Source organism: Myotis nattereri, assembly GCF_964212035.1.
Source record: "Myotis nattereri genome assembly, chromosome: 3".
Lineage (NCBI taxonomy): Eukaryota > Metazoa > Chordata > Mammalia > Chiroptera > Vespertilionidae > Myotis > Myotis nattereri.
In genome coordinates, this window is record NC_138077.1 from 209,913,691 (window position 1) to 209,928,111 (window position 14,421).

Here is a 14,421-nt window from a genome sequence, read left to right on the forward strand (position 1 = left end):
CCAGCTAGGAAGGGAAGAATTCTTAACCCTGCAACGGCTGACTTACATACACCTGATGTCCTGGGAGGGAGGCTGGCTCCTCTCCTCCTCTCACACAAAACCATCAATCAGCCTGGGCTCTGAATCCACCTTCTTGCTCCTGGTTCACAGCGTGACTTAAAGCAATTGCTCGGCCCTCTGAGCTTCCGTTTCCCTAGCCTAGCAGTATAGTGAGGCACACTGGGGCAGGGGGTGTGTGTGGGAGATCTTTCACGTATTCATTTACAGTATTTATCCCGTGCCGGCTGCAGGCTGGGCCCCTGCATGGTGGGGAGACAGAGGCAAAGAGACAGATATAGTTCCCGCCCCAGGAGGCTCCCACTGAGCTGGGAGCTGGGGGAGAGGCGATTCTAGAGGCTGGAGAGGGAGAGGAGCTTTAGACCAACTTCCCCATCAGGTTCCAGCACCTGGGTAGGACTCGGTGCCTGTCCCCACAGCTCTCTGCTCAGTCACTATCTCGGTGTCCCTGGGCTACCTCCCCTGCCCCCACACCTGCTGGGTACCACGTGTGCCAGGCCCCCTGCTGGAGCCACTGGGGGGAGCACCGCTCATGGGCCCACCCGGCCCCAGGCCCATCCCAAGCCACAAGCCTGTGGACACCTACTCAGCCCACTGGCGCTGGGAGAGCCTCGCCCTCCAGAGCAGCAGCACCCCGTGGAGGGCTCGTCTTGGGCAGGCTTTCTGCGGGGAGCCCTGGCCTCGCTCCTGGGGCAGCCCCTGGGCCTGGGCCTGGGCCACCCACCCAGCTCCAGGGGCTGAGCTGCCCAGTTCCATGTTCCCTGAGAAGCAGTCAAGAGACACATCAGCCATGTCCCCCGTGACCTCCCTCTGCCCAAAGTCATTAATGGCTGCTGCATCAGGCCCTCCCCTAAGACCTCTCCACTCATAGGGCACTTCATCCTCCCATACCCCAAACCCTCCCCCCTCCAGGCACCTCAAAGATCCCATCTGTCCTGGCCAGGCTTTGGTGGGGACAGAGGCCGTGCCCTCCACTCACCACAGGCGCTTCCGGGGAGCAGGGGCCACATCCCTTCCTGGTGGAAGATGAACAAAGTCTCCCGCTTAGAGGAGCTCATGATGGGAACAAGGTCCCGCTAGGGCGCACCCACTCCCGGGACCCCTCCTGGACCCTCCCAGGCCCACCAGGCTGCACCCTGAGGAAGGTCCCAGTTCCCTCACCTCCCATTTCAACAATCCACAATTCACCTCGGCCCCCTGCAACAGGACCGTAAGAGACTGGGGTGGAGGGAGGAGGAGCCCTCTGTCTCCTTACTCACCCACCTTCTGCCGGCAGAGGTACAGCTGGGTCACCTTCGCCCCATCCGATGCCCGGAGCTGCTTCATCCACACCCACTGTTTCAGGCACGTCCTCGGGGTTCCCATCTGGCGGTCAGTCAGGTGCTCCAAGGGCTGGGCCCCTCTTTTCACCAACCGCCGCCAGGCCCCGAAGCACCTGGGAGAGCCGAGAGGAAGTGCAGGTGCTGGTTGTAAAGGCCACAGCTACAGCCTCTGTCAAGCACCAGACTCACTACTTCCCCTCTCCGGGCCTCAGCTCTCTCATCTGTAAAATGGGGCTGCAGGAAGGACTTGACACCATCCCCTCCACATGCCTGGGTGGCCTCCGCAGCCTCCTACCTGGCTGCCCTCATCCACTCTTGGCCCCTCCAGTCAATTCCTACTCAGTAACCGAGTGATTTTTAAAACAAATCTCAAATCAAATCATTTTATTCCCCTGCTGAAATCCTCCAGTGGCAGCCCCTTGCTTGCATGATAAAATGTCAGCCCCTCCCCAAGCCTGTAAGGTGCTCCCCACACCTTTCCAACTTCATCTCAAACCATCCCCGGCGCCCCCCCCCCCAAGCACTCCCCCCTCCCCCCGCACTAACAGGGCTGCCACTTGTCTGCTGTTCTTGGAGTTTTCTGTGCTTTGCTGTCACGGGCCTTTGCACATGCTGTTCCCTCTGCCTGGCGCTCTCACCGGCTCTCCCTCCGCTAGCCAACCATTCATCCTTCGCACCTCCGCTCAACCCTGGCCGCGGTCCGGCACCCTCAGTTTAAATGTTCTCACAGGAAAAACTCTCAGGGGGATGCAATCAGCAAAATGCAGGCAGCGGGCAGCTATCGGGTTTCTTCAGCAGGCAAATTGCAAGGAAAAAGAGTTCAGGGGGCCCACAGCTCACAAAGACTTGAATGACAATCTCGACCAATTCCAGCATGTGGACCTAATTCAGATCCCGATTCAAACAAACTGGAACAAGATGGATGCTTGTAAGAGAACTGGAGATCCGAATGCTGAGCAGATCCTTGCTGGGATTAAGGAATTACTGTTCGTTTTCCAGGTGTGAGCATGGCCTTGTGGTCAGGTTGTGTACAAGGGTCCTTATCTTTCAGAGATGCTACGGAAATAGCTATGGGTGGATGGTGTGAGGCTTGGGGTTTGCGTCACGGTAATGTAGAGGGGGAGTAGTCGGAGTGCATCCGAAAGGAGCTTTCTCGGGAGGTGACTTCCGTGAAGCTGGGCAATACACAGGCGTGTTATCCCCTTTTCTTCAGTTTTGTGTAAGACAAAATGTTCCGTAATTTAAACGTTAACACCAAGGAAGAAAACTCATAGATCCGTGTTTCTTCCCTTCACAACACTACACTCAGGGGGTGTTCGCACCCCCCCCCATGTGACCGTTAATTTCCTATCTGTCCCCCACCTGGCCAGGGGTTCCACGTGGGACAGGTGACGACTGGCACTCAGCTTACAGTGGGGCCTTGACTTACGAGTGTCCCAACTAAGGAGTTTTTTGAGATACCAGCTGTCCCTCTGCCGATTTTTTGCATTGAGTTGATAGAGTAATTTGAGTTAACGAGCTCCTTAACGAGCTCGGTCTCAGAACGAATTAAACTCGTAAGTCAAGGCCCCACTGCACTTGTAACTAACCCCCAGCTCCTGGGTGATTTGTAGCAGGTCTCAGGCTCTCCGTAAACCGCAGCTGTTTTCATTTCTCTTTCATCTTTGTCTCTCAAGACAAGGAGGAGTCAACGTCTGCCTCAGGGAAGGCGGTCCCCCTCCCACCGCTCCCCCTTCTGCCTACCTGCGGAGCCAGGCTCTCTGATGCTGGGGGCCCCAAGGGGGCACCCAGGCTGTATCTGCGGCAGGAGAGCACCAGGCCTGGGGGCGCCTCCCCATGCTCTGAGTCCTCAGCATGGCCCCGGAGGCCTCTCCCTGGACCCCCTTCTCCTGCCTGGCCCATTCCTCCTGCTGGCACCGCAGGAGGAAGACTGTAAAGGGAGGGGTGAGAGAGGGACTGAGCAGAGAGGAGGATCAGGGCCAGGAGGGCCACTGACACCTGGGACACCTCCTCATCTCTGGGCTTGTTTCCCTGTGAGCGAATGATGTCTAAGGTCTAACTCTCAAGCTTCTGCTGGGCCTGTGCCAGCGTCGGTGGCACACCAATATCACTGTGTGTCTGCGAGCTAGTCCCTTAATTACTCGGTGCCTCAGTCTTCCCATCAGTGAAATGGGCGCAGCACCTTGCCGAGGTCACCCTGAGGCTCAAATGAGATGGTGTCTGGGAAGTTGCCAGCGTAGGTGCTCAATGAACACTCATCCACTCAGGACCCCCTGCCCTCCCCTGCCCTGTGTGGGGACTCAGCCCTGCCCAGCTCCGTCTGCCCCGCTTTCCCAGGGCCCCACATCTCACCAGCCAGTCGTTGCAGGGCCTGCAGGATCTGGACCCTCCCGTCTCCTCCATCTGGTCTCAGCCCAGAACGTGATGGAATTGGCCGGGCTCCTGCCTCCTCCCTCAGGCTCCCTGGGCTGAGAGTGAAGTTGCCCAGAGAGAAACTGATGCCCAGGGCCCAGGGAAGGCACACATCCAACTGTCCACCCCAGCCCGGGGTGGATCCTGCCCGCCCACAGGAGCACGGGACGCTGAGCCACCTGCTGTTCTCTTCCAGGCAGTGCACTCGTCCCTGATCACACAAGGGATCTGGGGAGGGGGTTCTGCTTTTGCTTCACTCTCTTCAATACTATTTGGATTTTTCACAACAAACATGTATTCAATGGATATTATTTAAATTATTTTAAACCCATTTTTAAAATTAAAAATAAGAACAAAAACAATACATCACAGTAGTGGAAAATTGAGGAAATGAAGAAAAAAATAGCCAACTTAATCCCTCTGTTGCAGAAATAAGCACTATTTGCATTTTATTTTTTTGGAGGTTGGAGTCACCATCTTAATCATTTTTTTGTTGTTAATCCTCACCCAAGGATATTTTTTCCATTGATTTTTAGAAAGGATTTTTAGGAAGGGATGGGGAGAGACAAAGAGAGAGAAACATCGAAGTGAGAGAGACATGTCAATTGGTTGCCACCCCACACGTGCTCTGAGGGGCCGCGGAGGAGCCTGCAACCAAGGTAGGTACCCTTGACCGGAATTGAACCCGGGACCCTTCAGTCCCAGGACCCTTCAGACCCTAGCCACTGAGCCAAATCAGCTAGGGTCATCTTAACCATTTTTTTTTTTACATATTTTTAAAAATATATATATTTTATTGATTTTTTACAGAGAGGAAGAGAGAGGGGTAGAGAGTTAGAAACATCAATCAGCTGCCTCCTGCACACCTCCTACTGGGGATGTGCCCGCAACCAAGGTACATGCCCTTGACCGGAATCAAACCTGCGGCCGAAACCGGTTTGGCTCAGTGGATAGAGCGTCGGCCTGAGGACTGAAGGGTCCTAGGTTCGATTCCAGTCAAGGGCATGTACCTGGGTTGTGGGCACGTCCCCAGTGGGGGATGTGCAGGAGGCAGCTGGTCGATGTTTCTCTCTCATCGATGTTTCTAACTCTCTATCTCTCTCCCTTCCTCTCTGTGGAAAATCAATAAAATATATTAAAAAATATATTAAAAAAAAAGAAAAATAAAGGAAAAGAGAATGGGGAGAAAAATTTTAAATCTTCATAAATACCATGCGGAATGGTTGCCAAATAGTCATCGCGTAGTTAAATGGGAATTTTCTCACTCACTGGGCATTGAGGCTGTGTCAACGCTTTTACAAGGATAAACAATGCTGTGATGGACATCTTTCTGCACAAATCTGTGTCCACGTCTGCTGGTTGCATCCTCCTTCTCTTGTTGGGGAGAGGGACGGGGGACGAGGAGGGAGGCTGCCAGCTCTGCCCAGCCACACTGACCAACCCGGGGTGTCCCCACCTACCTGCTTCTCTGGGCGGGGTCCACCCCTGGCTTCCTTCCTGAGTGACCTGGGGGCTGGCCTCCCCCAGACGGTGGGGGTCCTGGGCCAGCCTGGAAGTGGGGCTGCCCTTGTTTCTGCTGCTGAGCCCGGTGTCTCCACTGGATCAGGAGAGAAGGGAAGAGGGACATTGGCTGCAGCCTCCAATGTGCCCTGAGAGGGAGCACCAGAAAGGCACAGGGACAGGAGCCAAATACTTCTTTTTTTAAAAATATATTTTATTGATTTTTTACAGAGAGATTCAAGACGAAGGCACAGAGAGGTTAGGTAACTTGCCCACAGTTACCTAACCTCTCTGTTAGGAGAGGGATAGAGAGAGTCAGAAACATCGATCAGCTGCCTCCTGCACACTCCCTACTGGGGATGTGCCCACAACCAAGGTACATGCCCTTGACTGGAATCGAACCTGGGACCCTTGAGTCTGCAGGCTGACGCTCTATCCACTGGGCCAAACCAGTCAGGGCCAAATACTTCTATCAGACTCCAAAGCCTATGGTCTCAACCACTAGACAACCCTGCCTCCTTGGAAATGCATGAGTGAATGGAGAGAGGGCGCCCCAGAGGCAGGGCTCTCCTTGGGAGACCGAACTTGGAGCTGGGTCCTCCCAGAGCACCCCCTTCCCAAGGAGGGAAGAGCACAGACGAGCCCTCCCAGTCCTGGCCTGCAAACCCCTCGTGGAAAACAGCAGCTCTTACAGTGCGTGGCAGAGTGCGAGCTAGGTGCTGGGCAAGTGCTGAGTCCCTCTATTCGTTTAACTTCACCACAACCTTGAGGGAGTATGTTCAATTATCATCCCATTTTAGAGATACAAGACGAAGGCACAGAGAGGTTAGGTAATTTGCCCACAGTCGCACAGCCAGAAAGTGTGAAACAAAGACAGCAGCGGAGGCCGGATATGAGCTGAGGCAGAGCTGGTTCAGGTGTCGGCGCACTCTCCTGGGGGTCACTCAGAAGGTAGAACCTGAGCCCCAGAGGAACCTCCTCCTGAGCACACCAGCATTTCATCCCCTCCCCTCCACCCAACCTGGAGGTCCCTGACCTTTTGGAAGCTCTGGGCCAGAAGGGCCCTCCTCTGTCCACCGCACGCCACCTCCAGGTGGGCCTCCCAGAGCCGCAGTGCCCTGCGCAGCTGCCGCCGGTGGCCCAGGGCCGCTGCCTGCCGCCTCCACACCTGGTGCTGCCACGCCCTGAAACATCTGGACAGCAGCTGCCAGCTGGGGATGGACGGGGCTGGTCAGGGGGTGGGCCTGCCCCTCAGCCCAGGGCGCAGCAGAAAGGGCTTCCCTCTATCGATGGCTTGGAAATCTCAGGTGAGAAAGCCCTGGAGGCGGGAGAATGCCCAGCAGCCACAAGTCCCAGGAGCTGCTGTCCGTCCCTTCCCTGGGGGCCCGGAGGCCCCTGTCATCCCCAGCAGGGACAGCGTGGAAGTCTCTCCCCCTCAAGTCCCATGTGGCTCTGCCATCAGGGCCAATCTCTATGAGGTCCTAGTGTCCGTGCGCCCAGGCAAAAGGGAGAGGAGCTGTCCCAGCCCCAGCTGTGGCCTCACCGGGCCCTCTCGGACTCCAGGTTCACAAGATTTCCGGCTTTGTTCTTGGAAAACAAAAGGACAAGACAGCCCTCAGGCCCACAGCCAGCAGGACGGACACCCTTGCCCAGCCTGTCCCACCCTTGCCCAGCCTGTCCCACGGCCTCCCTTTCTGACGAACCTGGCTGCTTGGAGTGAGAATTCCTGGGGGAGGCAGCAGCCCTCTGGAGCCCCCCTCCCCCCGGCCCTCCCGCCCAAATCCTGCTCCCAGACTCCTCTGGCCGCTACCTGCAGGGCACTAGTGGCTGGGCCAAGGCCTGCAGACAGGAAGTGGCCTCTCTTCCTCCACCTTCCCACCTGCTCCCTCGGGACCTTCTCCCCTCCTTCCTGCCCAGGGAGGGCACCCCAGGCTGCCCGGAGAACGTGGGGGAGCACAGTCTGGCCTCTCTGCTGCCCACCTCTTGAGGGAGCAGGGGGCCCCCGGTCTGCCCCCTGCTGCATACAGGCCTCTTTCCTCGCCTCAGGGGGTAAGCAGGAAGGACCCCCTGCACGGGGTCAGGGAAGCCCCCAGTCAGCACCTCCAAAGCAGTCTGCGGTGGTGACGCGGGCTTGCTGCTTGCCTGGACCCCCGGTGTCTCTGGGAGACTCACGGCTCCCCTGAGACCTCGGGGGTGTTTCTTTCTCTGACCGCAGAACGTGAGAACAGGCTCGGTGCACTGGGGGCCAGCAGGGAGGGCCTGGCCACCGCTGGTCCAGGGCTCCTGCAGCGAAGGGCCTGGGGGTTCCTGGGCCCCCCAGCACCTGAGGCGGGCTGCCTCCTGCTCCAGGTGCTGCCCGGAGGCCAGCAGCCGGGAGGTGGCAGCCTGGGGTGGGGCCGGAGCCGGGCTCTTGACCGGGACAGACAGGTCGTCCAGGGTGAGGGGTTCCCCCATGAGCCTGGAGGGCCAGTCCCCCAGGCCACCCCAGGATCTGGGGCCTGGCTGTGTGTGCCCATCAGTGGGGGCATAGCGCAGGGTGGGCCTGGAGCGTGGGCAGGGCATGTCTGTGGCCAGAAGCCAGGACGGCTTCAGGGTGGGGGATGGTTGAGCCTGTGGCCCTGGGGGTTGGGGGCTTCTCCGGGGCACTCCGTGAGGCCAGAAGCCTTCCTGAGGCTCCGACCAGGGGTGGGGGCTGCTGCGGCTTCCACATCCCGCCAGGCTGGCCTCCCGTGCGCTCAGGTTACTCTGCTGGACGCTGAATGCTCTCGCCCCCCGCAGCGGGCGGACTCCCAGGGGCTGTAGGTTGCTCTGCTGCTGGAATCTGGAGTTGATCAGCCGTCCGGTCGTGTCCTTCAGGGCAAGGCCCAGGCGGGGCCTAGGGCTGGCCAGGTTGGTCTGGACTTGGCAGGGCTCCTGGCGAAGGGCTGCCCTTGGCGAGGGAGTGGTGGCCGGCTCTCCTCTCTCGGCCTGGCCCCTGGGCACCCACGGGTCCTGTCCACTGCCCAGGACGACACCCAGGCTCTTTGGGAGTCTCCGTTGCTCTAAAGGGAGTAGAGACAGTCATGCCCTGAGTGGGGAGCTCGTGTTCAGCTCAGGTGGGACAGGTGGGGCCGGTCAGGCCTCAGAGCCGGAGAGACAGGGTCCCAGGCCAGAGAGAGCCTGGATGGCAGGGGTCTGTGTCAGCTCTGCAGACAATGGGCAGTGCCTGGGGGTCCTGAGCAAGAACAGTGACATGATCTGACTGTGCCTGGCTGCTTGGAGCAGGGACGGGACAGGGTCAGAGGCGAGGAGGGCAGAGGGAGTCTGGGGGACAGGGGGCTGTTGAGGGGGAGACAGCCAGGTCTGGGGTGGCAGGGAAGGTGGAGAGAAGACAGATTCAGATCTGCTGTGGAGGCTTGGAGGGGCGAAGCAAAGGGGGGCATGAAGGACCAATCCCTGATTTCCAACTTGAGCAAAGAAGTGATGGAGGGGGTGGGGGGAGTAGGGGGTGGCGGGGAGAGGGGAGAGATAGACAGCAGCTGAGGATGACAGCAAGACCCAGCATATCAAACGGCTGAAAGCTGCTCTGGGGGTCCTGGGGTGGGGCTTAGAGCCCTCCTTCCCATTGCCCCCAGCCCTCACGGCCATCCCACAGAGCTGGGGCGATGCCTGGGAAGGCAGGCAAGTAGATTGTGGGCCATCAAAGTTTGTAGACAGGAACCTCAGAGAGGTTAAGCAACTTGCTCACAGCCACACAGCTGGAACAGAGACCCTGGCACGTGAACCAGAATCTGACTTTGTCCTTGGGCCGCTTTCACCCTTGGCTGCAGCTGCTCTGGCCTTCAGAAAGCCCCAGGCACCTGAACTCAGGTTCCCCAGCCCACCACCCCTGGCACCCACCTACCACCCACCTACCTGGGGGAGCCCCTTCTCAGCCAGGGCCCAGCCAGGCCTGCTCCTGGTCCACCCTCCCCCTGACTTCCCGACCCTCCCTTGGGCCCCAGGCTGGGAAGCCTGTGTCCTGGCCCAGCTGGCCCGATGCAGCTAATCTCTGGAATTGTGGAGGCTCTGGGCTGGACTGTCTGGGAAAGGAGCTCTGGGCCGAGACCTAGAGGGGACCCCGTTCCTGCCACCTCCCAACCCAGACCCACCAAGCCTCTTGCCTGGCCTCAGGGGGGTCGCAGGCCAGGGGGACACATTCTCCTTCTGGCTGGCGTCGGGTCTCAGCTCCATGGGCTCAGGGCCAAGCCAGGTGGCAGCAGTGTCGCTGCTCCACACCACAGCCAGCAGCCTAGCTGACCAGACGAGATCTGTGGGAGGAGGACGGGGTGCCCTGGCTCCCACCAGGCCACACCCCAGCCCTGGCCCACAGCCCGCCCTTCACTGGCACCCCTGGCTGCCCTCTGGCCCAGCCCCAGCTGTCCGGGTCAGGCCCCTGTGGGGTCTCCTCATCCTGCTTCCAGGCCACCACCTTTCCATCTCATTTTCTCTTGTCCTCCAGCGTCCCTGCCCAGCCCCAAGAGGGGGCGAGGCTCTCTTTGTTTCCTGTCCCCACTCCCCCATGTCCTCCCTCCCTCCTCCCTAACACCCTGGTTCCGAGCCCCAGGTGCTCCATGTAGGAAGTCACCCCTCAGTCCACGAAGATTTCAGCTGCCGGCTCACTGAGACTTTCTTTCCTTTTTTTGTGTCTTTTAATGTATTTTTATTGATTTCAGAGAAGAAGGGAGAGGGAGAGAGAATCATCGATCGGCTGCCTCCTCCATGCCCCCTACTGGGGATCGAGCCCGCAACCCGGGCATGTGTCCTGACCAGGAATCAAACTGTGACCTCCTGGTTCATAGGTTAACGCTCAACCACTGAGCCGCGCCGGCCGGGCTCACTGACACTTTCTTCACATACCTGTCTAAGTTCTCAGTGAGCTCACCATCCACACGGACGATCCCCCGTCCCCGACTCCTGGCCTGTGGGGTCCTTGACCTTCTGCCCTCCCACCATCTTGCCCTTCACCCCACCTCAGCCACCAGCTCCCATGATCACCCCAGGTTTTGTCATCCTAAATACCTGCACTCCTCTGTAATTTTTGTTCCAGAGCCCCCCATCTTTCCAGCCCATTCCTCGAGTGCCCCGATCCCAACAGTCTTTCCCTCCAGGGACGCCCTCCCCGCCGCCACCCCATCACCCTTGGTCTCTTTTTGCTCACTGATGTCTCTCTCCCCTCCTGGGCTTTAACCAGCCAGGCTTACAGTCATCCCTTCTGCACGCCCTCAGCTCCTTCTCTCCGGCCACATTCACTCAGTGAAGTCACAGGGCTGGGGAGAGTGGCTGAAAACACCCGCGAGGCTGCGCCGTGGCCTCCTTCCAAAATTACACCCTCCTCCCCTCCTCCCCACCCTCTTAGACACTAACTAAAACTCCCCCCCACCCCCGTCCTCAGACCTCTGCCCTCTCTTCTGCCCACACCCCCTTCAGCGGACCTATTGCCCCCACCAAACACGGCCATCAGAAGGGACATGCCACCAGCTCCTCCACCAGCTCCATGTCCACTGCCTCTCCTGCCCCTCCACCATCCTGTGGTCCCAACCCCAGCCAGACCCTCCCCCAAGCTCTGGGTACCATTCTGTCTCCCCGGCCCAAGGGCAGCTCCCAGGGCCATCACCAGCCTCAAAGATGCCATTCTCTGAACCAGGAAAAGGAACCACACTGCCCACCCCTCACAGCTGACTCAGCCACACACCAGGGCACCGAGCCTGGGGGACAGGACACAGGTCCCCTCCCCCATCATTTACACTTCCCCCTTCTTCACTGACTCACTCCCATCAGCACTTAAACCACAAGCAAAAACACCAAAAACCCTCCCTCTCCAGCCTCCAGGCCCCAGACCACTTCCCTCTCCTCATCACACCCAAATCCTAATCCCTCTCACCCGCCTCTGACCTCCCTGCGATCAGCCACCCCCACCCCGAAGCTGCTTTCTTCTGGGTGACCTCCGAGATGCAGGTCCCTGTCCTCCTTGGAGCCCTCCAGGACGCCACCTCTCAGCTTCTGTCCCTCCTGCTGGTTCCCCTTCTCTGAGCTCTTAGGATTGGAGGTGTCACAGCCTCCTTCCTCCACTGACGCATGCACCCCAAGTGACCTCAGCTCCAGACAGTTCTAAGGCAGACTCCCATCCCCCCTTCTCCCAGAAGGGCAGCTTAGCCCCCTGCTGGCTCAGAGGAGATCCCGGAGCCACCCTGACCGCTCCTTCCCCCGTCCCATCACCTGCAATCCATTAGCTAATCGCATCTGCTCTACCTTCCAAAGACACCCGGAACCCAGCCCCTGCTCACCACGTCCAGCCCCACCTGCCCAGGTCCAGGGCCATTGCCTCTTGCGTCCTGACTGGTCTCCCACTCTGCCCTCGCCCCACACTTGCGGCCTACTCCCCACCGAGGCCAGAGCGATCCTGAGAACTTAGATCAGAGCATGTCCTGACTCAACTCAAACAGCCCCAAGGGCTCCCCAGCCCACTTCGTCCTCACTGAAGGCTTCAAGGCCCTACATGCGGAGCCTCTTTGCCATGGAAACACTGTTGGCACACAGCCAGCCTATTGGCTGACGGCTTGTCTCTGGCCACTTTCTCACTGCATGGCAGAGTAACTTCAAAGGATGCCCCGTGGCCCACAAAGCCTAAAACATTTACTTTCTGGCTTTTAAGGACGTTTGCATAAGAAGGGAGGGGTTTGGGAAATGAGTGAAAGGGGAATATAGTCAATAATATTGTGGCAAGTTTATATGGTGACAGATGGCTAACAGAATTAATGGCGTGATCACCACTGTCTGGCATAAAAGTGTCAAATCACTATATTGTACATCAAAACCCCCTGCCCCACATACCTGGCCCCCAGTTACCTTACCAGCCTCATCCCTACTCCTCTTCCCTGGCTCTCCCTGCTCCAAACACCCCAGCCTCCTGGTTGTCCCTCCAAAATGCCCTGCCTGTTCTAACCTCAGGGCCTTTGCACTTGCTGTTCCCTCAGCCTGGCACTCTCTTTCCCTCTCTCTCCTTCACGTTCTGCCTCAAATATCACAGTGAGCTCCTCTTCCCTGACCACTGTCCCTCCAACCACAGCACCTCCTCGTCCCCTCCTCTCTCTGCCCCATGATTTAGCACCACCTAACAGATTGAAGAAATTAGCACTTGCTTTTCTCCCTCCAGTGGACTATGAGCCACTGTCTCTTTTTTCCATGCTGTATCCACAGCATGTGGAATAGTCCCTGGCACATAGTAGGGGCGCACATCACTTATTCTGCACCGCAGCCCAAGGACTTAGGTCCTTCTCTTTTCAGAAGAGGAAGCTGGAGCTTAAAGGGGCTACCTGTCCCGCCAAGGCCAGTGGCTGCAGGGGGGCCACCTGGGCCGGGCTTCCTCACCAGGACAACCCCGCTCCCCACCTCTTTCCAAAGGATACTTGAGACAGCTCAGTCCACATATCCCTTTTTACCCCTCCCCCCCCCCACCTCCTCTCTCACCCCACGCCTGGGCTCCCTATCTGCTCCTAACGCCCTAACCTGTCCAGTTAAGGACAGCAGGTAGACAGCTCAGTCCACATATCCCTTTCTATCGCTCCCCGCCCCCAACCCCTCCTCTTCCCACCAAAAGAACCTCGGTCAGTTTTCCTGTCCTGAACTTGCCCTCCAGTGCATATAATTTACAATTATATGATTATGACATACATATCTGTCTTCCTCGGGCCCTCTCTCACCCAGTTGGGTTTGAACCTAGAGGGGACCTCGGCCGGCCCAGTACGGCTAACGATCCAATTCGGTAGGGGCGGGGCAACGTCAGAGAGCAGAGAGCGCGCACACCCCGCGGCTGCCTCGCTGCCGCCTGGAGGGTGCTCGGGGGTCGGTTGTCCCAACTGCTGAGCGTGGCCCCCGATGTCTGCGCATGCGTGGGCCCGAGGGCGTGGCCAGGGGTCCTCCGCCCCGAGGGTTCTGCCCCCTGCACCCTCGCTGAGCCTGGAACCGCAAAGCACGTGACCTCGTGCAAACTTCTTGCGCGCGCAAGACCTGTAAGCCTGCTGGCCCTCGGGTCCCTCCGAAACTGGCTGGAACCTGCCCTATCCACTCCGCCCGCCAGGCCCGCCACAGGTCAAGCCCTTGTCCCTGCGGTTCCCCACGCCACGCTGCCCTGTCCTTTCCTTCCTCCGTCTAGAGCAGCGGTTCTCAACCTGTGGGCTGCGACCCCTTTGGGGGTCCAATGACCCTTTCACAGGGGTCGCCTAAGACCATCGGAAAACACATATAATTACTTATTGTTTTGTGATTCTCACTATGCTTTATGTTTAATTTGTAACAATGAAAATACATCCTGCATATCAGATATTTACATGACGATTCCTAACAGTAGCAACATTACAGTGAGGAAGGAGCAGCGAAAATAATTTTATGGTTGGGGGTCACCACAACATGAGGAACTGTATTAAAGGGTCGCGGCATGAGGAAGTTTGAGAACCACTGCTCTAGATGGTGCTGTTTCTCCTTTCTAAACACGCGCTGGACTAGGAAGGAGCACTGGGCCAGGAGTCCGAAGACCCGGTCAAGATGGGTTTTGCCACTGTGTGACCGCAGGTAAGTCCCTCACTTTTCTGAACCTCAGGACCCTTATCTGTAAAAGGGGAGTGTCGACACCCACTGGGCTACCCTTTGGCTTGACCAGAGTCAGATGTTTAACAAACGCCAGACAGCCAGCCTTTCAGACTCTAAAGCAGATCTTGAAGGAGTGTGTGTGTGTTTACTTCCTTCATAAGTCTATGCATCTAATAACTCCTCGTAAACCACTGGCTTGAACCTTTTGGTATTCAGGTCTTGTTCTTCCTTTGTCTCCAGTAAAACTTTTGCCTTAAAGTCAAATTGTTCTGATACTAATTCAGCTACACAAGCTCTATTGGGGTTACTTGCCTGGTTTAATGTTTGCATCCTTTTACTTTCAGCCTTGCTGTGTCCATATATTTTAGGTGGGTCTCTTATGACACAATATGGCTGGATTTAAAAAAAACACACATTTACAATTATATGATTATGACATATACAAACCATCTCATTTTTGTGCCTGTTAATGATCAAACTTCATGTTTTTCTTTCTTCTTGTCTTTTTTTCTTGTTTCCCCCT

At 57.5% G+C, this 14,421-nt stretch overlaps 1 protein-coding gene across 1 annotated transcript in view; it reads right to left on the reverse strand.

Annotated features, from left to right (window-relative positions):
* Positions 1–9,503, reverse strand: part of LOC308515624 (uncharacterized protein C1orf167) — a gene marked incomplete at both ends in the record, with an annotated part of 20,440 nt that extends 10,937 nt beyond the window's left edge. The window contains 8 exon segments of the mRNA XM_081086126.1: positions 1,037–1,073; positions 1,317–1,492; positions 3,123–3,309; positions 5,252–5,388; positions 6,374–6,502; positions 6,835–6,878; positions 7,272–8,332; positions 9,422–9,503. Of these exon segments, the coding sequence (XP_080942252.1) occupies positions 1,037–1,073; positions 1,317–1,492; positions 3,123–3,309; positions 5,252–5,388; positions 6,374–6,502; positions 6,835–6,878; positions 7,272–8,332; positions 9,422–9,503 (1,853 nt within the window).
* Between the last annotated feature and the right edge of the window lie 4,918 nt (positions 9,504–14,421).